Source organism: Osmerus mordax, chromosome 22 (genome assembly GCF_038355195.1).
Source record: "Osmerus mordax isolate fOsmMor3 chromosome 22, fOsmMor3.pri, whole genome shotgun sequence".
Lineage (NCBI taxonomy): Eukaryota > Metazoa > Chordata > Actinopteri > Osmeriformes > Osmeridae > Osmerus > Osmerus mordax.
The window spans coordinates 8,950,485-8,974,728 of record NC_090071.1 but is presented as its reverse complement, the minus strand read 5'-3'; the positions used below and the strand labels follow the sequence as shown (position 1 = coordinate 8,974,728).

The 24,244-nt window shown below is 45.7% G+C and overlaps 2 protein-coding genes across 3 annotated transcripts; one reads left to right on the top strand and one right to left on the bottom strand.

Moving 5' to 3' along the window:
* Positions 1-2,567: 2,567 nt before the first annotated feature.
* LOC136966013 (neuronal membrane glycoprotein M6-b-like) lies at positions 2,568-17,011 on the top strand. Its single transcript, XM_067260353.1, has 7 exons — positions 2,568-2,637; positions 12,664-12,850; positions 13,078-13,237; positions 13,914-14,082; positions 14,531-14,604; positions 14,788-14,853; positions 16,862-17,011. The coding sequence occupies exons 1-7, from the start codon at positions 2,568-2,570 to the stop codon at positions 17,009-17,011; spliced, it is 876 nt and encodes a 291-aa protein (XP_067116454.1).
* A 3,597-nt stretch (positions 17,012-20,608) lies between these two features.
* LOC136966301 (ras-related protein Rab-9A-like) lies at positions 20,609-24,222 on the bottom strand. Of its 2 annotated transcripts, none has more exons than XM_067260772.1 (3): positions 24,130-24,222; positions 22,505-22,537; positions 20,609-21,941 (listed from the first exon to the last, which is right to left on the bottom strand). In XM_067260772.1, exon 3 carries the CDS (start codon positions 21,856-21,858, stop codon positions 21,253-21,255), a length of 606 nt encoding a protein of 201 aa, XP_067116873.1. In that variant the 5' UTR covers positions 21,859-21,941; positions 22,505-22,537; positions 24,130-24,222; the 3' UTR covers positions 20,609-21,252. The 2 variants fall into 2 exon arrangements, with proteins under 2 accessions (XP_067116873.1, XP_067116874.1); XM_067260773.1 differs by having other exon boundaries at positions 20,609-21,937.
* Between the last annotated feature and the right edge of the window lie 22 nt (positions 24,223-24,244).

Here is a 24,244-nt window from a genome sequence, read left to right as displayed (position 1 = left end):
TCACTCTCTGACCGTTCTCTCAAAAGTCCATAACTTTGAAAGACAGTCCGAGGACGTGTAATTGCACTTTTGTTTACAGACGCATAAGACCAGAGACCAGACTGTCCTCGTCTCCCCTTCTCCCTAATTAACTCCCCATCTGAGAACATAAAGGAGCCGTAATGGCCTCATTACAGCGAGACGACCCCATTGTGGTTCCAGTGTCCCTCTGTTCCACATTAATGAGGCAGGACAGGCATCCAGGGGCTCTCCGCAATGGACGCCCACAGTTCTGTGGGCATGAGAGAGCAGAACACTCAGCAGAAGGAGACAAGGCTTGGGTCTCCCATAGTTCAACTAGACTCTTTATTAAAGGGGGAGTGTGTGTGTTGGGGGGAGGGGTGGGGGGGGTTGTCTGTGTTTCACAAAAATTTGGGCCATCTATTGACTCTGGCAAGAAGAAAACAGCTCAATTATGGGATATAATGTGAGTCAGCAAATTCTGATTGTGATCACACATGCACACACACACACACCAACTCACACACACAGCAACCTATTTTCCAGAGGTTGTTTTGTCTTGTTTCTCCTCTCTGGTTCTTGCTTTGTCTCTGCTAAACCGTTCTTGGCCTCCATCTAGACCCCGTTGTTCACCCTGGGTGGATAATACACTGCATATAGAATGTGGGTTTAGTCGTATGGCTACAAGGGATTATATTCAGAGGATATTGAATCCCTCATGCTCCCCTTCCCATTTCACATTGAAAGCCACAATCACAGGGAACTACCAAAGTAACATTTGAAAACACAGCTTTTATACTATGTACAGACATGGTTCAGGTGTGTTCAGACATTTTTTGGCAGTCGATTGATGGAGCTGACACTGGATGACTTAAAGTAGAGCTGAGACAGTGTATTGCCCTGGATAAAGCAACTGTCCTGTTCAGATCCCTCCATGTTTACTGATGAGTCGTAATTGACCTCTGTACACAAGAGTTAGAAACAAGCTTACCCGGTTTATGAAAAGCAACGTGTGTGTGCATGTGGATGTGTGTGTGTGTGGATGTGTGCGTGTGTGGGTGGTGTGTGTGTGTGTTGCCTTCCAGAGCTACAGGAGGTGGGAGGGAGTGCCAGGGACCACTGTATCTCATCTTCTGGACAAGTGCTTAATCTGTGACCCAGCAAGGGATTATGGGGTGCTGGGGGACATGGGCCTTGAGATCCACCCAGGAGGACTTCTGTTGCCCCCCTCTCTGTCAACTGATGTGTGTGTGGGTATGTGTGTGTCCTTATGTTTGCGTGTGAAGCCAATATGGGACCAGACCCAAGGTTTACATCAGTGTGTGTGGGTTTGTCAGTATGTTTGTTAAACTGAAACCACGAAAATTGTCCAGACCCAGGGCACCATACCAAGAGCACACATCGCTTTCAAGTGCTGACGACAAACATACCTTCTCTGTCAGTTGTAAAAGGCTCTTCCTGGATGGTTGTGATGCAGCGCTAGTAGCAGGCTTAGTCTAGACAGCATTTTGAGCTGCATTAAACCATGTGCATGAGAATTAATACTTTATTTAAGAGGATTCAGGGCAGATGGCATCCCTTTGTTTGAGGATGTGTTTATTACTAGAAAATGAGGTGAACACTAGTGCACACAGCCATGCCTAAATTCAAATTCAATGGTGTGTTTTTTCCCGATCGCTTTTGTTTGTTTTCTGGATAATTCCTCTTTGCTGCATGAAAAATATGATATCGTTATCTCATAACTACTGGGTTGTTTGATATACTGAAAGACTCTTTCTCCCCCAGCACAAACTGAGAATAAACATAAAACGGAGACTTTCCTTCTCTGTTGACAGAATACTCTTTTCATCTCTAGCACTCACTTTCATCCACACTCCTCCACAACACTCAGTCAACGTCTCTCCCTCTCCAATTCTCTCCCGCTCGACAGATGGAGAGTGGGTGGTGTGTGTATATGTATGTTGCTGTGAATTTGCTTCTGCGTGAACTCCATTGGTGCATATGTGGACTTTTTGGAGTGTGTACCCTACAAGACTGCCAGTGTATGTGTAAGTGCAGGCAGTGCACATGTATGACTTGGTCTTCTGTTATTCTTCTCTCTACTAAATCCCGTCTGCACGGTAGAGACATCTTACTTGCACCTGTGTTGGTGGGGAGGGGTTGGATGGGGTTCATTGGATGCGTGAAAATCCTCAATAGGACGCACTCAGAAAGCATCCCACCATCATCACAACCAATTTATTCATCGCCAAAGTAGGATTGCAAGTGACGTACAGTCAAAGCGTTAGCTGGCATCGTTTAGGGACCACTAATCTGTGCAGAATCCAATCTGACAAGACCTTTGCATCGTCAAAAGGGATTGTGATATATGCAGAGGACCTAAACTTGATAAGGAAAGAGGTTGTGGAGAAGAGAGAAGGCGTGAGTGTGAGAGAGGGAGAGATAGTGGGAGAGAGAGAGAGAGATATCAAGCGCGCATTGAGGGAGAAAGCGAGAGAGAGAAACAGCAACAGCAAAGTCAGAATACAGAAGCCAGGGAGTAAAGTATACAAAGGAAAATATTCCAAATGGATGGGACGAAGCCAGCCATGGAAACTACCGCCGAAGAGAACCAAGATGAGAGCCAAGAAAGCAAAGGTAGAGAATTTATCTGCCGTTCTAATGTGCGCGTTTTCAAGCTTTTCATCTGCGCTGTTTACTGAGCGGTTTAACCTACTTGCTATGGCTTCATTTCACGCGACACAAAAGCATGTTTTATGCCCGCAAGAGCTTGCTCCACCACCGGTTAATTTTTTACTATTTTAGAATACAGCTTAATTGCGTACATAAAGGACTAATGATTTCATGTGATTTTTTTTTGTGGACAGACGACATTTTGCGCGACAAATTAAGGAGATGAAATAGGGTGTGCTGGGCGCACGCTCTGCTTTATGGAGCATAGTTAATTCCAATTTGCTTTGGCTTGCTGAAATCATGTAGACAGACCATCATTACCCTATTTGTCTACAGTATGGTTATGATAAACCAATCATCTTATGCGACGACTGCAGACATTTCGGTTTGCTTGGTTGAGGTGTGTGGACCCTTGCTGTGAATACTATTGGTCAGGTGTACAGTAAGCAATTCTATGGGCCGCTTTCAACAAAAGGTGCCGGAACAAATGGTCATCAAGGATTTCAATGACATTACCATGAACGTCAATGTGTTTTTCCCTTTAGTAAAATTGATCGTCAAATGAAAAAGCTGGTGCATTGTCCCAATTCGTTTTACATTTCATCATGGAGATACCCTGATTTTGATCAAGTGGTATTCTCATTGGATCAAGGATCTGAATAATGACGTGTCTTTACGCTACACGCATCCTAAATGCAGAAATTGTCGATCTTAAACACTTGTCATTTTAAACCAACATCAGTCTAATGTTTGTTTGAACTGATAAAATGCATGGATGCCGTGCGGTAAGGCTGCTGCCTTTGTCCATCTTTAAAAAGGCGGGGACAAGGGTCTATGGGAATTTCATTTGTTTTGATACAGCCATATACGAAACGCGCTAACCCTGAATAATTATATAAGACTACATCAAATCTCGTCCATAAATATTTTTTTCGGGAGCCTTTAGGTTAATGCTTCCAAGGTAGCAGGTGACATCAGTTGTTTTGGTTGTCTTGTTGTTAAGGTCGAGAGTTAGATACACACAGCTGATCCCATGCCTAGGGGGCGTTGCAGCTGAAGCCTCCTCAGGGGTAGCCTGTAAGCCCCTGCACCCCCCTTCCTTCTGCCACAGCCCCTGTCTTATCAAATCCTCACTCACTCACTCATTCACTCACCCTCTTTCTCTCTCCCCCCCTCTCTCTTTCTCCCTCCCTCCCTCACTCTCACACACACACACACACACACACACACACACACACACACACACACACACACACACACACACACACACACACAGACACGTCCTGTAATTCCAGTCAAAAGCATGTCCACAAATGAAATGTGCGTTTGTGGCGTAGAGCTTGTATGTACCGCGTGTGTGTTTAGTTGGTGTTTCATCGTAAGCTTCACAGCATGCCTAAGATGGGTAAGATCTCTATTGAGGGGAAGGCAGCTTCCATGTCGTGTCATGTAAGGAGCTTGCAATAGGAACGTGTCACCAGCTCTGGCTGTGGGACCCTCCACATTGGATTTGAACACTCTTAAGGCAGTAGTGAAGAGAACAGCCAGCCTAGCTGGGATTTATATCTACCTGTGACACCTTAACTGGGTGTCAGCAAGGACCTGACATCTGCTGTCTTCATGGCAAGCAGTGAAGCTCAGCTTTCCTCATCTTCAGTGCTTTTTGGGTAGAAGTATAGGTGGCGTTTGTGATACGAGAATCGGTCAGCTGCCATGATGGACAGGTGTGGTGCTGTGTTACCGTGACGGCCAGACAGGTCAAATGGAAAGGATAGCACTTGATTTGGAGTCCAGCCAACGTGTCATCTCAAAATGCTATTAGGGAACTTTCTTGTGTCCCCATATGGCGTTTAGATTTAACTCAATCAACCCTCAGGGTGATTCATTCTAATGTGGCAGGCTTGCACAATTTCCACATAAACGAGTAAGTACTTCTTTCCCTATCCCTGACTGGAGCCAGGCATCACCAGAGAGGTTGCACGCATGCAAGCGTAATTACAAACGGGAAAGTGAACACACGAGCCAACGTCCTCATCGACGGTATAATCCCAACAACAGGATTGATATTTTTGTCTGATTGTTTATATAATCTCTAATCTGTATTCCTATAGCTTTGCCCATTGACACAATTCTGCGTATACATGATCAGCAGCCAACGAATAGGTCTGCACACACTGAATTTAACCACGATTGAAACCATCACCATTATTTTGATTTCATTTCCTGAACAAAATGTTCTCAGTTAATTGATACTACATACAGATATCTGAGATCATCTATGCAGACTGTGGTCATGTTTCATCCATGCATGGAAGATATTCTGTCAGTAGCCAAACCCTAATCTGGGTCGTGTGCTTTCCCTGTTCAGTTTGAGTCCAGGCTGCAGAAGGGTCTGGCCCCTGACTCAGTGTTGAGTACTGAAGGAAAGGCCACACCACTGTCACTGTGGGAGCTATCCCACTGTGACGAGAGGGCAGGAAGATAGGGGGATGGGTTTTCTCTCTTCTCTCCCCTCTCTCTCTCTCTCTCTCTCTCTCTCTCTCTTTCTCTCTCTCTCTCTCTCTCTCTCTCTCTCTCTCCTCTCTCTCTCTCCTCTCTCTCTCTCTCTCTCTCTCTCTCTCTCTCTGTCTCTGTCTCTGTCTCTCTCTCTCTCTCTCTCTCTCTCTCTCTCTCTCTCTCTCTCTCTCTCTTTGCTCATCCGCTCTTGCTTCTCCATTGTTTCTTTCCGCTGGGCTTCTCCCTCCATTTCTTCCTATTCTTTCCGTCTCCTCCTCCCTTAAAAGATGATCACACGTGCACGTGCACAAAAGGAAATTGTTCTGTCTTCCACTTACAGATGCACGGGAATGAAGGCGCACCAACTGCATGTGCGTGCGCGCGTGTCTGTGAGCGCGTGCGGTCTTATGTAACGCTCGACGGGCTCGCCATCCTAGGTTCCGCACATCTCCAGAACCGTGAGGGATTACATCATCGCCGTGGCGATGGGGAGGGGAGCTCGGCAACGGAGGCCTGATGATTCTGTATTAGAATGGAGCACCGGAACATTGGACTCCACGCTCTATCTCTCCAGCTCAACACACACACACACACAAAGCTCACCTGTTTGCAAATCTCTTCAAGCTTCTCATTGCCGTGTATCCTGCGTATTAAATCAATGCCACTTGAATGGAGCACAGACGACCATACATTTAGTCATTTAGCAGACGCTCTTATCCATACACCAGGCACACAGGCTAGAACCTGTTTTAGCTGAGATCCGACTATTACTTTCCATTCGACGCTCCTTTCTGATGGACCATCGAGGCTCGTGGTGTCGCGAGACTCGCTACATGAGCAGCCGCCACAGTCTGACGAGACGATCTAGTGGGGCAAGGTGGCTAGCCAACGAGGTGACAGAAGGGCAATGTGCGGGGGAGAATGGGTAGGGGGTTGGGGAGAGGGGGAGGCGAGGCCGGGTGAGGGGGCGGTGATCATGCCGGTGTCAGCCTCACGGAAGGACCCGGAAAGGCCCAACTGAGGTCTGGCCTTGTCCCTGGTTCCCTGTGGAAGCATGTCGCCTGATGACCAAGGGCAGGGTCTGTGGGAGGGGGAAGGGGAGGGGGAGAGAGAGTAAAAGGGAGGGACAGAGAGGGAGGAAGCAACGGGCAGCTCAGTGCAGCTACAGTTTGTGTGGGTCGTCTTTAGCAGCATCCTCCTCTCAGTATCCGGCAGACATCCTCTTCATCTCTTATCTCCTTTCCCTCTTTCTTTGAGTGATCTCCTTTTCACATCTATGTTTACTTGATTTCCTTTTACGTCGAGGCATTGCTAGTCGCGATCTTACATTTTGGTTTCGCAAATCTTCTCAGCTCCCACATCGCATCTTTAGTACATTTCTTGTAATCTCCCTTTACCTCACTCATTCACGCCACCTCATTTACCCATGCTTTCCATCTCAATGAATGAATCTCTAACCTCTTAACCCACTCTCATCTTTGTGCTACTTCTCTTTTTTATTCACTCACACTTTTACACCCACTCTCTCCCCCCCCCCCCCCCCCCCTCTCTCTCTCTCTCTCTCTCTCTCTCTCTCTCTCTCTCTCTCTCTCTCTCTCTCTCTCTCTCTCTCTCTCTCTCTCTCTCCCTCTCTCTCTCTCTCTCTCTCTCTCTCTCACACTCACACTCACACTCTCACACACACACACACCATGCTCGTGCACTCTCCCTGAAGGTGTGTGAGGTGGTGAAAGCATGTGAAAGCCATCACAGTCAGGGAGTGGCTCATGTGCTTCTCATTTGGGCCGACCTGCCCAGAGCATGCTGTCAGCCTCCATCTGTGTGTGTGTACATGTGTGTGTGTATGTGTGTGTGTGTGTGCCGGTTGTGTTTGTTTACGTGTCAGTGACCAGGCATTTGCATTCAAGGGGATGTCTGTGTCAGGGTGGGGCTAAACGCTGCAGGAAATGGCTATTTTTGTACGCGAGAACATATGACGTTGTCATGAGTTCATGCATTGTTCCACATGGCAAATATCTGCACATGAATGACATGACAGTTTGGCTCTTGCTTCGAAAATGTATTCACTGGTAGAGTCCTGGTCATCTTGATTTTGTGTGTCATGTCTCTGTGTGTGTCGTTAGGTGTGTTTGCTCTGCCTAGGCCCACCTAGTCCCCAGTACATACATGAGTATGTATAGCACTGGGTGGCAGGTTGGCACAGCGTGCTCTGTTCCTAGACGATGCCAACCTCATACCATCCTCCTGGCCCTCCTCCATCGCCCACTGATAACCAATCTGCTCGCTCCACTCCACATTCCTCTCTGTGTCTGATTAACTATCTTCATCATTAACCATGACATCAATGCTTCCACCATGATAAAGATGGACTGCTGTACCCCCTGCTGTTTCATCTGAGGAAAAAGAAGGGTATAAATCAATAGGGTGTAGTACTAGGCAGTAGCGGAGGATTGTGTTACTGAATTATTGACATTTTTTTGTAACGAGAGCCCGTGTGTCAAGTGTCCTGGATGCCTTTTGTCACTGCCACACTGTTATGGGTACCGAGCAGTTCTGAAATCTTGAATCAGGTTACCAAACGTTTAGTCTAATTACATTCGAAGCACACATCTGGTCCTGGGTCAGTGTTCCTACTATGTACAGGCCCTTGTCTATTACCTTGTCTCTACCAAGGTCAGTATGGAACAGACAGGAGACCTTCCCTCTGAGTTCTGTGTCTGTGGTCATGGTGAGACAGAAGGAGCCACAGCACTGGCATCAAGTTAGCAACATTAGCCACATGAGTTACATAATCCCAAAGCCATTGACTTAGATTGCGCAAGACCCTTAGCTAAGGGAAGCCATTTTATATTTTAGGGGGAATAGTGGGGAGTGATGCAGCTGAAAACCGCCTTCTGTCCTCTCTCTCTGAGCTGTCCAATCGCATGGCAGTACGGGTGTTATGAACTTCTGGCTCTGATGGGCGAGACAGCGATGAGGTCATTATCTAGCGAAATTCAGACAGGTTTCTTGTTTGACACTGATACAAAGCAACTCCAACTCCAAGACTTGGAGCAAAAAGATGCATGTTTAGGTCAGGTTATGGAAAAGCGCTCACACTCCTCCACTTTACTCTCCAAAGACAAACATGGAAATGCTCCCTAACGTCAACATGGAACAATGCATTTTTAATCTTTTGAGTTCTGAATCAAATATACACTTGTGTTTCCAATTTCGGACGATTATGCATGTTTAGTTCTGGGTTCGTACGATGCCTTTTATTGCACCTTTGAAATGAAAACTGCTGCGTGTGGATGTCTGTGTGCGTGTATGTGTGTGTTTGTGCATGCAAACTTAGTGTGTGGGACGGGCTTTGAGCCCCCTGCACAGCTGACAGAGTTTAGCCCAGATTCCCCAGTGCCAGTAAGGGATGGTGGTTGACAGACAGTAGTGTGCCGGGGGAGGACCTAGAACCAGAGGATCTCTGGGATAAAGTATTGATCACACTGGGGAGCGTTGCAGAGAATTTAAAAAGCTGCTCACTTCATTACACACAATTACTCGCAGGCAGATGCTGACTTTGCGGCCTCCATAATGCTCCATACTATCCTGTTAGCTCACACTGGGTATGGACCAGATTGGGGTCAGTTAGGATAAAAAAAATTGGTTTTGAGGCAGAAAACAATCACGAAGGGCACAAGCTTGATCCTCTTACCTTGCTTTGATACAATGCCCAGGCATATTGTCATGTTTAACACCTGGGTTTTCATAAAACTTTACTGCAAATAGACAGTGGTGCGTGAGAATAGATAAGCATGCATGTACACACACACATGCACAGACGTCCACACAAACATATCGAGATATACTGTATGGTATGTACATACGTATATACATATATAAGAAAGAAACAATGTCTGAATATGTTTCTCACCCTCATTTGTGAAGTGATGCTCAAATCATGACGAGTGTGTGGATGTGTGCTTTTCTGCAGCCTGTAGTTATACAGATGGGGCTCCTCTTTCATCTCCTGTACGCCTCAGTGAAGACGGAAGCCATCTTTCTTTTTTCTTTTTTTTTCTTTTGAGAAGATGAGTTTTGTGATCCAGAGCTCTGCTGGGAATTTACCCATAATGCACAAGGAGGAAATTGCACTATAACAAATACAAAGGTCACAAATTGGCATATGACCCGAAGTGAAGCTCAAACGTACAGTTGAAATATTCACCAGGCATTATCAAATGTTTCATTCGATATAATTTAAGCATAATGTTGCATAAAGTGTTGTAATGTGATTCATAGTTTTAGCAGGAAAATCCCCTTGGAAATATATCAAATTGTTAAAACAGTTAGTCTGTTAAAGCTGATCGTGTGCGGTTCTTTATTTATGACGTCGCAGTCGTTTTTCCCTCTGGCTCAACTTGACCCATTTTCCGAAAACCAAATCCAAATCACCTGCTGTAACGTGCAGAATAATGCATGTAGTCTCTGTTCTCTTTTGCTTTCACTCAACATCAAACCAGGTTCCCTCTGCTCTCAGGGGAAGTGCAAACACTCTTGGACCACCATGTTGTATTTATGTTAAGGTTGAGCTCAGGTTGTTTTAAGATTCCTGTCCTCTTCGTCACCCCACAGCTCTGACACGGGCGTGTGTGTGTGTGTGCGCGCGTGTGTGTGTGAGTTCACAGCCTCGTGCTGTGTATGAACGTGTGGGAAGTGTGGGGCCGCTGTGACAGAGTCAGCTACGTGGCCGCTCAACTGGGTCGTGGGTAACACGTTGCCATGACGACCACTATTCACTGGCCCCCGGGCCGAAAAATGCTTTTTCCTCTCAGACTCTCTTCGACTCTCACTCTGACTCCCTCGCTCTGACTCTCTCTCTCTCTCTCTCTCTCTCTCTCTCTCTCTCTCTCTCTCTCTCTCTCTCTCTCTCTCTCTCTCTCTCTCTCTCTCTTGCTTTCTTACTCTGACTCTTTCTGGCATCACAAAGAAACAGGCTGAACTTGACGGCATACTGTACTGAAGAGTCCAAAGCGGAGACCATTTTTAACATACTGTAGAAAATACCGGAACGTTAGAAGGTTCACAGCCAAGCCAAGCTTAACAGAACTTTGATACTTTTGCATGCCTTGCTTGGCAAATTAGCGAGCCGTTTACTAATGATGCTGTTGACACTGTGGGAAAGTGATGTAACAGGAAATCTGAATCACTTGCAATGGCCACATTCATCCACTTGTTTCAGGGAATATTCTAGGGCAGCGGGGTTCATGTTGGAAGAATGATCTTTACAATGTGCCAAGACTGTTAGTGTCCGATTCTGTCAAAATAACATCAAAATCGATGGAGGTGAAGAGGTATAAAGGGCCTCTGTTGAACCTTTACCATCTGGCTATTACTTTAGAGGAGCCGTGGACTCATATTTCACCCCGGGGATGGAAGAAGAGGAGAGAGAGAGAGACGGAGAGAGACAGAGAGAGAGTGAGACAGAGCGAGAGACAGAGAGAGACAGAGAAACAGAGAGCGAGAAGGAGCGAGAGACAGAGAGAGAGAGAGAGAGAGAGAGAGAGAGAGAGAGAGAGAGAGAGAGAGAGAGAGAGAGAGACAGTAAGAGACAGCGAGAGCGCGACGTGCCACCTAAATTCCACTCTAATGAATAGCCCATCGATTTGTGTTCTGGCTGACCGGGGCTGTCCGCTCCTGCCTGTCCGCTGCCCATTATTGCACTATAACTCGCTTGATAAACGGTCAGCAGGCAGGCATAGCCTCGGGCAGCCAGGGTCCTTCCTGTCTGAAACAGGCTGAGAACCCCTCCATCCAACCGGGGGGCATGAGTCTAGCGGGGAAGGGGCATGTATTGTCGCCAGTCCGTGTGAGCCATGGGGTTTATCCCGACTCTGCTCTGAGACTTGGGGTTGGCATCCAGCCCCATCATAGTATGGAGCTCACCTCTTCTGGCCCTGTCTCGTTACTTTGTTAACATTTAATAGGATAGAGATCCATTATGCAACAGCCTGTGTGTGCGGTTATGCAACGCCTCATCCCTAATGACTCAGTATTTCACCTAGCAGCAGCCATCTCTTAGGTTTAACCCTTTGAGTTTTCTTAAGCCAACCGCTGGCATGGAAAGGGGAGGGGAGATGAGACCCTGTGGATCCCCCTTGATGGGCACTATCAGATCATATATATATATATGCGATGAGTCATGTGACTCCCTGCAGTCAAGAGTAAAGAACATCCTCTATGTCTCTCTGAGAAATGTCCTTTACATACAGCTGCAAATGTTAAGTGTTGTCAGTTGTGTTTTTCATTTGTGTTTGGGACTGTTTCGTTGTTGACTTCAGTTACAGAATTGGAAAATGGAGGTAGAGATTAGGCTACAATCAACAGCATTGAGAATAAACGTGTTCTGGTTTGGTTTGTATCTCTGAGCATGACATGCACCTGTGATGTAAAGGGACATTACACCGCAAAAGAAACTCAGCTGCCAATTGGAAGGCGTTGTCATGGCAACACCAAAGTGGCACACGCAAGAGAGTGCAATTCTCTCAGAGTAACTTCCCTGTTTGTTAGGGGTGGCGCTATTTTTATCAGCGATTATATAAGCTTTAATGCTTGTGTTTAATGTAATGTGCTTTTTTGGGTGGAGCACAATCAGCCTCTCCCCCAGCCTCTCCCCCAGCCTCTCCCCCAGCCTCTCCCCCAAACACTACTACTGTACACCCCTGCCCACGTGTCATTGTTAAACTGTCACGGGCATCGCACCAATATGACAGATTGGACGGTTTTGATCAATGTCAATAGATTTCTTCATTCATGGCTTGCTGCATTGTGTTTTTTGGAAACCAAGGAAGGAGAAAAAACAAAGAGAAATGTCAGGGTACATTGTCATTAAGCAATCTTTTGTTCTGGTAGTCCTTGTGACGCTGGAGAGCTGTCAAGAGTTGGAGTTATAGTAGGATCATCTCTCTTCGTCACTTTTATATTTTGCATTTAATATTGACTGAGAACAAGGTGTGTGTGTCCACTCCCTGCGCTGGGCATGTATTGGAGTTAGCAACAGCAGTCCCTCAGTGCCCCAGAAACCTCCTCTTAATGATCTACATAGCAATCATTTATTTAGAATTAGATCATGCATAATTCACGTGACAGGATAAAGGAACTTGAGAATATTTCTGTCCTTAAGGAAAACTAAAGGAGAGGGAAATCTTTTCAGCAGGCAGTAGAAAGATTTGTAACTTGTGTGACGGTCATGTAATATTCAACACTCTTGGGTTTTTGTGAATACGGAAAGAAGGGGTGAGAAAAAGGATGAGGGGAAAAAAGAGTTCACCCATTGTTGCCTTTTTGTTGTTTTCCGTATAAAATATCATAATTCATAAGTCGCATTCAGTCTTACTTTTCACCCAGTTTCACTGATAATAGGAATCTGTCAGTAGCAAGGGAAAATGTAAGTCTTCCTCTGTGGTTAATAGTTCTCCATGTTAAGTAAAATGTGCTCTCTGTCTCCCCTGACAGGCTGCTTTGAGTGCTGCATCAAGTGTCTGGGCGGAGTGCCCTACGCTTCTCTGGTAGCCACCATCCTCTGCTTCTCTGGGGTGGCTCTGTTCTGCGGGTGTGGCCATGTGGCCCTGACTGGTACCTTGACCATGCTGGAGAACCATTTCTCCACTGTGACCAGTGACCACGCCACTCTCACCGTTGTGTAAGTGTGTGTGTGTGTAAAGCTGCCTCTGTTCCTGAGTCTGTGTTTCTGTCTGCATGTGTATGTACAATTACTTATTTCGACAGCAACGGTTAAACCTACCAAGTAAAATCAAGAACACATAAAGGATTTCAAATATCACACGATGACGTGTAGCTAGCCTACATGTTCAGAAGTCCTGTCCAAGTGTGCATGACCGTGCGTTTTCCCTGTGACGTGTCTCTCAGGATCCAGATCCTGCAGTACATCATCTATGGCATCGCCTCCTTCTTCTTCGTGTACGCCATCATCCTGCTGGCCGAGGGCTTCTACACCACCAGCGCCGTGAAGAAGGAGCTGCAGAGCGAGTTCAAGACCACAGCCTGTGGCCGCTGCATCACCGCCTTTGTGAGGACACACACACACACAGGGAGATGCTTTCTCACACCTGAGTAGATGTTTGGACTCAACGCACGTTCGCACTTATTAACACATTTGTTTCAGAGGCTGTGTACGACCACACACACACACACACAAACACACACACAGGCACACCCCTGGAGGGTAGCTCTGGCACAGTTTTTCCTCTCCAGTCTGATTGCTCTAATTGCTGCAGATGTCCAGTAACATCAGCCTGGAAGGCCTCTGAGTGTGTGCGTCCCCTGAAGAGCAGTCAGGCTAATATCACAGCTCAGATCTGACTGAGAGGAAGATTTTTTCAACTAGATGGATCTGTTGGACAATGCCGATGATGATGATGATGATGCTGATGCTGAAGGCCCCTTAAGTGTTTTTGTTGTTCACACAGCGATTACAGAGTTTCTCCTAATGATACTGTTTCAAAGGAAATGGTGATAGTAGTGTAACTTGAGGGAGTTTGTTTGCTTTGTTTTGGTATTTTCATGCTTTACATATAGGATAGTACAGTTCAAGGTAGACAGGAAAGGCTGGGGATAGAGAGATGGAAAGACATGCAGCAAAGTGTCTGGGCCGGATATGAACCCAGGCCGCCGCGGTGAGGCCTCAGCCAATGTGACCCGCGCTTGGTGAGCTACATGTTCTGAGCTCTGTCTCCTCTCCTCAGTTTGTGTTCCTGACCTACATCCTGGCCCTGGCCTTCCTGGGCATCTTCGGCTTCTCCTCCATCCCCGTCTTCCTCTTCTTCAACATGTGGACCACGTGTGCCGCCATGAGGTCCCCCGTGGCCAACATCACCTCCCCCGACGCCATCTGTGTGGACGTGCGGCAGTACGGTCAGTAGCCTCTCTCTCTTTCTTTCTATCTCTCTGTTTCTCCCTATGCTTCTCTCTCTCTCTCTCTCTCTCTCTCTCTCTCTCTCTCTCTCTCTCTCTCTCTCTCTCTCTCTCTCTCTCTCTCTCTCTCTCCCTCTCTCACACTCTCTCTCACACTCTCTCTCTCTCTCTCACTCTCTCTCTCTCTCTCTCTCTCTCTCTCTCTCTGTGTGTTGGTTTGTGTGTGCTAGTGTGATGAGATGGGGATTATGACCTATTTCCATAGCACCGATGCTCCAGCTGTTCTGTAATTTATATCTGCACCTTCTGTAACCTGACCTCTTTAAATGGCCGCGATCATAAAGCCTTTTTATCATCGCATTAGGCCTCTGCTCTTTAACCGATGCGACCCTCGTGTTGTAAATCTGCCCCATTAAAACCCTCCTCCTGTTCCGCACCCGCTCCACAGGCATCATTCCATGGAACGCAACGCCTGGGAAGGCCTGTGGATCCACACTGGGAGACATCTGCAACACCAGCGAGGTATGGGAACATCCGGTGCTTCCCTCACAAACCCACTACACCAACATCCAGACCCCGAGAGTTATGACACGGCATTTATACCCGTTTTGAATACATCATCAATGCTGTGATGTGTAGCCTAATACTTGACATGCATTGTGTCTCTTTATTGCTGAAGTGAATCTCTCTCTGTGTGGGTTGCAGTTCTACTTGTCCTACCACCTGTACATTGTGGCCTGTGCCGGGGCTGGAGCGACCGTCATTGCGCTGGTAAGCTCTCCACACGCTCCACACAACGGCTGCCCCCGTGCCCGCGCGTTTGAATTTGCATGTTGCCATGGCATGCCTATCTGTTGCCATGGTAATCCTCATGGCCCTTTCATGCCTCATGGTTGTCATTCCGCTTGCGGGTTTGAATCCGACCAAGCAGCCCGAGGCTACTCTTTGACCAGGGCAGCAGGAAGCTAGCTAGTGGCTAATGCTCCCTGGCTTCTGTTGTGGCCGTAGCAGAGGAAAGTCTGAAAACCCCCCTGACATGGTTTCGTGCCACAGATAGTGGGATTAGAGTATGTGTGAATGGCTGGAGCTGCAGCGCCGCATATTTACAGCCGATTGGGTGTGTTTATCCAATCAATGGGCTTAGCATTAGGTGACAGCCAGGTTAACAGGTTCATGTTTAACTCATGTGGGTAACTGGGTTAAAGTTCACCAGTTATGTTACCTAGCGTATATGATATATACCGTATATGGTATGGAGTTAGTCACCTAACGCACTAGGCTATGTTTGGTTAATGCTGTTGCCTTTGATTGTGTATGTTGTCATGTCTTCTGTAAAGGTGTAAGGGATACTAAAGAGCTGGCTAACATGCCATTGCACAGGGCTGCCCAACCCTGTTCCTGGAGAGCTAACATCCTCTATGTTTTTTGCTCCAACCACTATCACATAATAGTACACTAACACACCTGATTCTAATACAGTTCTGGTTGTAAAGCTGAATCAGGTTTATTACAACGGGGGTTGGAATGGAAACCAATGGGGGGTAGCTCTGCAGGAACAGGGTTCGACTTCCTGCCATCACCAGATGCCTCTTAGAGAAACACTGGCCCCCTGGAAGGCCTGCTGGGTATTGTAGTTTTGTCTTACCTGGTATACCCTCTGATCTCTCCCCCCAGCTGTTCTACATGATGGCCACCACATATAACTATGCCGTTCTCAAGTTTAAAAGTCAAGGCAACGGACGCCCTACTGATTTTGAAGGGTTTTGATGTTGCTAAGGATGGATATGAGTGGAGAAAGGTAGAAAGGGCAGGACAATTCGGGAAATGATAAAGGAGACAGAGAGAGAAAGATTGAAATGCTTCGTAATGTCATGGCCATCTTACCCACTCTGCTGTTCACTGCACAAACAGATCACTCTGTGTCACTTGGTGAGAAAGTTGATATGATCAGAACACGATCAGAGAATGAGGATGATGATGACCGTTTTCCATGCAATAGAAGGTACCGTAGATGCAAACAAGGGAAAGGGTTTGACAGCTTACAATCTCTGACCAGACCCCATGTCTAGATAGTATAGAGCCAGAATGTGAGTCTTGGTTGAGCCACATAATTAGGATCACAGTAAGTTAGAGACTGATCCTAACCCTGGCATTCTAAACGTGTAACATGTAACTTCAACATGCTAATGCTGTATAATTATCAATAAAGGCCAGGGACATGTGCTGTAGGCGTGTAAAGACTGAAGTGCAAAGAGAAAGGTTAAATAAGTAAGGAGTGGGAGATGTATTGCACATGCATGTAATATAGATTTGAAATAGGTCAGTGATCATGCACTTAAATGAGTAGACGTAGAGTAGTTGGGATTGATAGAAAAGGTCAGTTTTGCTGAACTTCTTAATACCTTAAGCCTTTGTGCCTGTACCCTTTAGTGTCAGATATCAGCTAATGTCTTGCAATGTTTTTTCTGCACAATAAACAACAATGTGGCCAAAAACGTGTCATCTCCTCAGTAGAAGGTCAACCTATTTAATTTTAATTTGTGTCACTAATACCTCACTATACAGTCACCCACCATCTCAAGTCCTACAATGCACATGTTACATTACATTTAACAACTAGTGATGACTGTGTAGGGATGACCTGTGTGTTGTGTGTGTCACATTATTAACTTATTTAGCTGCTTTGGCTGACTAACACACACTCACCAACCCCCTCCCCACCTCCTCTGTCACCCCTCCCCCCTGTTTCTCTCCACCCCTCTGCTCCATCTCTCCACAGATCCACTATCTCATGATCCTGTCGGCCAACTGGGCCTACCTGAAGAGCGCCTGCAACACACACGCCTACCAGGACATCAAGACCAAGGACGACCAGGAGATTGATGCAGAGGCCCGCTCCAAGGACGGCCAAAACTCCTCCTACTCATAAGGGCAGGACGACACGCTCCCCACATCCACCCCCCCCCCCCCCCCTTTTCCTCCCCCCCACTCCTGCACCATCCCCCCCCTCCCCCCCCCCCCACCACTATCTACACTTAACCTCACAAGCTTCCCACTCCCCCACCCTTTGAGTAAACCAACACCATGGTCACGTTCACTCGACCCAAACGGGAGCGGACGGCTTTCGTAAACGGTAGAAGGTACATGAGAGTTCCCGGTTGGTCGAGCTCATTGATGTGGTCTACTTGGTTGGCGAAAGTCCTCTCCCGTTCAACGAGGAAGTGAACGGTACCAGGCTGTGATTGGCTGCCAGCTCCGCTCTGAGGCCACACAGCTCTAACACAGCTCCTAACAAACAGCCTAACGACATGGTCTCTGTCTGCACTAACTCCTGAGGAAGAAAGACAGGAACTTCCTCTTTTTTGGTGTTTTATATACGTATATATATGAATATATTGTGCGAATGTGTATGAATGTTGTTGTTTTTTTAATACATTTCAAAGTATGCCAGGTTTACTATGATATTTATTTTTTGTTCTGTTTCTCTCAGATATTTTTCTCTTTCGATCATTTTCCACATCTCTTACCGGTATCGTTTTTTTATGCTAATGCTTAAGATGTCACACTACTTAACAAAAGTAAAATTGACTTTAAATACAAACCCCATACACACAAAGCACTGAAAAGTGCCACTCATTGAAAGAATCCTTGATCTTTAGTGATTCTCTTCTTTATTACTATTTTGTATTGTTGGCTACTGATTACAATTCATTTCTAACTGAGGAACATGCACCGTGTGTTTTATGATTCTACACAATGGCTGGCGTGCTACTGGCTTTCAGAGCTGCCGAGCTATCACATCATTCTTAAGTCCCAGAGGAGAACTCTATCTAGGCCCTGCCTGGTCCAAAACAATTCCCTGGTCCCTGTTCTCTCGCCTGAGTAGATCTAGGACAGTCAGACCGAAGCGACCGACATGGCTGTAACTCCACCTTGACCTCTAATAGCAAGAACTGCCTCTAGCTTGCTTGAACCTATCCAGTCAATCAGATTTAAACACGTGTCAAGGGAGTAGGGGCAAGAGGTTGTACTGGACCGGTCCCGCTGCATAATATCTCAGCGTCATGTTTCTCTAGGTCAAGCTGGGCCTATGAGTACAGCTATCTAGATCAAGGCTATACTGTCTTGCTCTATGGCCAAGTGAATGACATACTGGATACCTCAGGTGTGAAACCACATACATAAACTACCCTAGATTTAGACCATGGATTTTTCTCAGCGAGACACTCAGCTCAAGCGTAAAGCTCATTAGTTTTATCACTCTTAAGAGGTGATATATGCTTTTCTACTTCCCCAGCTTTAAATTTACGGAGTTGACATGGCTTCATGTGTTTTTTTCCACTTTCCTCAAGTGTATCCCATGAACTAAATGGATGAGGTTCACCTGTAAATATATTGACCAATCTGAGAGATCGTTTATTTGAAATACACCTCCAAAATGTGGAGGACATGGTTAATGTTCTACCATGCTATTTTCTCCTCAGTCACAAATATGTAATTGTTCCCTTTGGAATATGTGTTTAGCATTCAAATACTAGTTCTGAATTTGATATTATGTAATGTAACATCTTTGAATGGTAAGTTGTGGGAGGGGAACAGATCCAGTATATAGTCCTGATGAATTGAGGTGCTTGTATTGTATACAGTTTAAAATGTGAAAAAATGAAATTATTTTAATGTTTTCTCAGTTTTAGGCAGCTGGATTTTCATTGTGATTCAGTAATGAATAACTTGACTTGGATTTAATTGACATGGTTTGTGATTATTTTACTATGGCTATCCAAATGAGTGACTGCAAATGAGTGAGTCCCATTTTCAGGCCTTTATTTGAGCCACACAAGACTGTTTGGATGTTTACAATATAACCAGTCAGGACTTTTCTTATATTGATTTTATCAGATTTCATTTTACAACCGAGAACTTTATTCTACACTGATTATCACTGGTTAGTTAACTCTTAAAACAGTGTAACAAGTAATATTTTACCTTTCATGGAAAGCATGTCAGTATTTGTCCTCGTGTTCAAATGTCTGAAAACAGAAAAAAGGACTATATTGCCATGTATGTTATGTTTGATGAACGTGCTTTGCCACTGGGTGATGTAGGCAAACTCGCATTCAATTTCATATTAACAAGATGCGTGTCAGGGTGTGTCGTTGTTTCCTCGTTATTGCATGAAGGAGACATGACTGTGTCTTTGCAGTTTTCAGGTGATGTGTAGTCAATTGTACTGACAACTATGGTAGGCAGTGTTTGCCCCACCCACTCTCTTTTCTAAAGAAATCCATTGTACTTTGATGGCATTGTAGTCCCTGTAGTTGTTGAATTATTGTTTGTTTTTTTAAGTTTAAAATAGTAAAATGACTCCTATTTAGTGATGATTTTTGTAACCTTCTCTAGTAAAACCGATATTTTTTATTATCGTGATACTGCCTCACTCTGAGTCTTCTGTCCAGTAAGTACGTTGCATAATGTTGCATAATGTGACATATAGATCATGTCAGCCCATTGGAGCCATTGAGAAATTGACCTCACACCTCACAGTGGTTACCTGCCATAAACAATGTTGCCATTACATTTTATATCAGCTTGTGTCTCTGTTCTGGTATATGCATAAGAGTATTCATAGGTAAAACCTCATTGAAAATACTAGACCTGTCAGTCAGGAAACCCCACACTACGTTGTTCAGTCACCACTAATTATGGACTGAGGAGTCCATCTGGTGGGCATGATTAGTATTTTTCACTTCACAATCACAAGGTACAGGACAAGTTGTACATCGTTTCATTTATGCTCATGTTTCAAAACATGAAATACACGTTGGCTATTACAGACTGGACAAATGAAAGGCTTCCATTTTCTCAAATTAGCAACTTTATTTCAACACAAAAAACGGAACTGCTTATTTTAGTGTTTCATAGTTCCATGTTTCAATGCAAAACATAAGTAGATGATAGGATTTTAGACACACAAGAATGGCATGTAGTATTTACATACCACGTAGGCCGATACTGGATAACACAATGGCTTGACAGTTTGATGTCCAAAACTGATCTATGGGAATCTGGGAACCTGAGAAGCGCATGTGCTAGTTTGCATAGTACAGTTAAAAGGTGGCTGAAACACCAACATGAAACCCACCTGAAACACCCAGCTCAGTGTCATTCATCTGCTTTTGGCTGTTGATTTAAAATGAGATGAGGCTACACTTTATACAATTTATGGATTATGAATACAGTGGCTATCCCAAAACTAGTAGACAAAAGTACATCTGATCACAGTCTGAGTGTTCCGAGTCTGGAAAGCAAAATGAAACCCTTCAAATGTACACAAGCAATGTCTCAATGCTTGGCCCATTGTCGTGTATCAGTAGAGTACAGTAAGATAGAAGAGAATGAGAGTCAGGCTACAGGTGATCCAGGGCTATCCAAATGATTGAGTTAAATGGCTGATATCATTGGCTACGACACAGGAAATGGTTTGAACCACATCCAGGTCAGCAGGAAAAAGAGGAACAGCTTCACGTTGACGTTATATAAAAAGGTTTACTTTATAAATCAACAAACATAGCTAAGACCTTGGCTTGATTCATCCTGTTGAGTAGAAAGTGACTATAAAGTGACTAAGAATAATAACAAAAAGAAAAAGACAGACAGAAAGTCGTTACTTAGTACAGTTACTTCATTATTTGATTTGAACAGCAGTGCTTCTGTTGAGACAAGATGATATAGAAATAAAGCCATTTCCATCATAGTAGTCACTGATAAATACTCTCCAGTAAAACTAGTTGTGAGCTTAGAAGGACAACGTTCCATCTTTCATGAAAAGTTAGTGAACTACACAACTGTGAACGTCAGGTTTCCCCGTGTGAAGACGAACGTGTTGACACGTCACAGTGAAAACGTGGATCAGTCGCAAGAGAAGAACGCAATCTTCGAAATTCCGCGCTCGCGACACGCCAACCAGCAGCTCCGACAGCTTACGAGTGTGCTAGTGTGAGAGACGCCTTGATATGTGGGTGTCCGGGGCAGTGTGTGAGTGTGTGTGTGTGTGTGATGTGGCCATGCGCGGGAGTAGGATCTTCGCCAGGGCAGGTTCGGAGCGTTCCAGCTGCCCGTCCACCTCTCGGTGGCTGGCGCCAGTCCTCGTCCCCCCACAAGTCCGCCACCTCAACAGCAGGAGGCGCCGGAGCGCGGCCTCCGGTGCAAGTCCACCGTATCCGTGGGGATGAGGTGCTCCGCCCTGTCCTCCGACGCCAGCACGCGGCGCACCGCCTCCTCGAAGGCCGCCGTCACGTTGACGGCGTCCTTGGCGCTCGTCTCGAAGTACGGGTGGCCGCCGTTCTCCTGGCACCACTGCCGCACGTCCTCGCCCGCCACCTGCCTCTCGGGCACGTCCAGCTTGTTGCCCAGCACCACGAAGGGGAAGGCGTCCGGGTCCTTGACGTCGGCGTAGTAGGCAAACTCCTTCTTCCAGTTGGCCAGGTTGAGGAAGCTCTGACTGTCGTCCACGCTGAAGGTGAGCAGGCAGCAGTCGGAGCCGCGGTAGAAGGGCGTGCGCAGGCTGCGGAAGCGCTCCTGCCCCGCCGTGTCCCAGATCTGCAGCGTCACCGTGCGCCCGTCCACCTCCAGCTCCTTGTTGAGGAACTCCACGCCGATGGTGTGGAACAGGTGCGTGTCGAACTTGTTGGTGACGTAGCGGTTCATGAGGGACGACTTGCCCACGCCGCCGTCCCCCAACAGGATCACCTTCAGCAGGGAGGATTTGGACGTCATGCCGGGGGCTGAGCTGGGGGGCTGGACGGTGAAGGGGGGGGGGGAGCGGGGGGAACTGAGAGGGGTCTGGCGAGCTTGTCTACCTGAGAACCAGGAAACAGAAGCAATCGGATGATCGTAGAACTTCAGGATTGGGGTTAGCCTACTCTCCAACTGCTGTGTGAATCAGGCATGAACTTGAAGTTAGGGGAACTCAGAAGCAAGCCATCATTTGAATACAATCCGATGCAGTGTCTGCATAAATCAATTACCTTATGAGGTTGTGTGTCCAGTTCATTATACTAATGGATCAGATAAGTAGCTAGTGATGAGAAAAAGCAGTACGACTGCATTTGTATGTCCATCACATGACCATGGGTCACATGACTGGTAACCACATGACTCATCTCTGAGGATCACATGAGGGGAAACCTCTACTCAGATGCCGTGACCTCATTTATGACATCTGAGTTATAGACCATTATAGCTTACTCACACATTCACAGCAATAGTTTACGTACAGCATGCAAAGAATACTTGTGGTACTGTGCACTACAATACGTTGCATTGAGGTCAGTCCTTGCTAAGGATTTGGCCATGATTACTGCTATAATGCCAAGCATACCCAACCCTAAAGCTTTACAATCATTACATTCAATTCCCTTACCGTTATTTTCCAAGGCAAATCATTATTCAGCACCTGCAGAAGAGAGAAATACCACAGTGTTAGTTCAAGACTATTATGTGTCTATTCTAGAGTTTTTCATCATGTGGTTCTCCAAAGCTCCGTAATTTGGAATGAACCGGGTTGATTCCAACCCTATTATAAGAAATGGTCTGATAGGGTATTAAAATTCCTGTTGTTTACAAAAGAGGATTGAAGTGTGCAAGAGCCAGGGCTCTAGTAATCCCGAAACACACTAACACATTTACTCAGTTCAGCGTTTTGGCCGCAGATAAGATGGCTGCAACCATGAATTCCAGTCTGGCCTCCCAGCTACTGTTAAAAAAGTGAGTGAGAAGAATAGCCAAGACATGCCATTTAGTCTAAGGAATAGGGAATAACAAACTTGAGGCAATCTTATCTGCCTTTCGCAATGCCTTCACAAATCACATTGTCAACTTACCTTTGAGTCATCTGGCTGGCATACACTGACCAGAAAGTTGATTACATTGTGATAGAGAAGTGTTAGCCTAGTTCCTATATTCTCATATAGTCTGCCAGATACTGGCTTTACCCAAGACTATAATTCGAATTCCATGATGTAGCCGATCCTGTGTATCTCTACTACATTCAGTGGGTCTATTCAAAGCTGAATATGTTACGCTATTTCATCTTTGTCCCTTCTACTTACCATAATGCAATAAGATTCGAAACAGGGTTATTCAGCAACTGGCCATCTTGGTCAAAGTAGAAAAATGACTGTCTTGTTGGTTAAATTATTTTGCAGCAGTCTCTTTTCAAAGACTGCAATTAGCTATGCTTCAGTCCTCTTAACTGTGTGTACTGAGGCATTCTGTAATGGAGAATTTGTAGATCACTCACTTAAAACTACAAACTTTATCTCTCCCACACAGACACAGACACACACACACAAAAGTCATGTGCTCTCATCAGCCAGCACTCACCGGGTATCACAGCCTTAAAGGGGAAGTGGACTCATGAGGTTGACACTGAAATATGACTGTCCTGTCAGCAGGAATTTGTTTAACATGAAACACTGTTCCATAATAAGCCTTCAATACGGCTTAGAAGCTGTAACTATGGTCCCTAATGCCCATCTTTTTATCATTTATAAGTACAAGATGAACCAGTTATAAAGACGAGTGCTTGGTCAATCTATATTATGAAAAAGCTTGGACACCGTCCAGGTGTTTTACTGTAGCTTTGGCACACCTTGTTGTACTACTAGCGCTTATCTCCTCACGACCAGACCTTTAGTAATCTAGAAGCAGGTACGTGTCTTGTTGAGAATCACCTGTACAGTGTCAGTACAAGGAAGCTAGGTTATGCCGCCCAGTTGACTACTTCGCCTTAACTACATGGATACATTTATAGCTAAGTGGGTTAGACAACGCTGTGGTTGGAAAGATTTAGAAAAAAACACAAATACTTCGTCGCAGAACATATTACGCGGATAAACATCATCTTGACTGATGCTATAGCTAGCTAGCACTAGCTACACAGCTAGCTACATATCTGATGGTTAACGAATAGCATTCTTATTCGTTTGGCATATTTCACAGGCTGATATATATACATATATAGTCATTCAACAAAGCAAACTGTACCTTGTCGTTTAACTTGTACTTCTGCGACGCTGAACGATTCCATTGCTCTATGAGGTCCCCGAGCCAAACTTGCCCTGTGACATGGCGCAACACTGGCACTGAACTGGCCCGATCT

What these genes read in the sequence shown, in the direction of transcription:
- LOC136966013 (XM_067260353.1), top strand. Translation starts at nt 2,568, where the DNA reads ATGGATGGGACGAAGCCAGCCATGGAAACTACCGCCGAAGAGAACCAA. An exon ending in GCCGCTGCATCACCGCCTTT is followed by an intron (nt 13,238 to 13,913) that starts GTGAGGACACAC and finishes TCCTCTCCTCAG; the next exon opens with TTTGTGTTCCTGACCTACAT. An exon ending in TGTGGACGTGCGGCAGTACG is followed by an intron (nt 14,083 to 14,530) that starts GTCAGTAGCCTC and finishes CCCGCTCCACAG; the next exon opens with GCATCATTCCATGGAACGCA.
- LOC136966301 (XM_067260772.1), bottom strand. Translation starts at nt 21,858, where the DNA reads ATGACGTCCAAATCCTCCCTGCTGAAGGTGATCCTGTTGGGGGACGGC.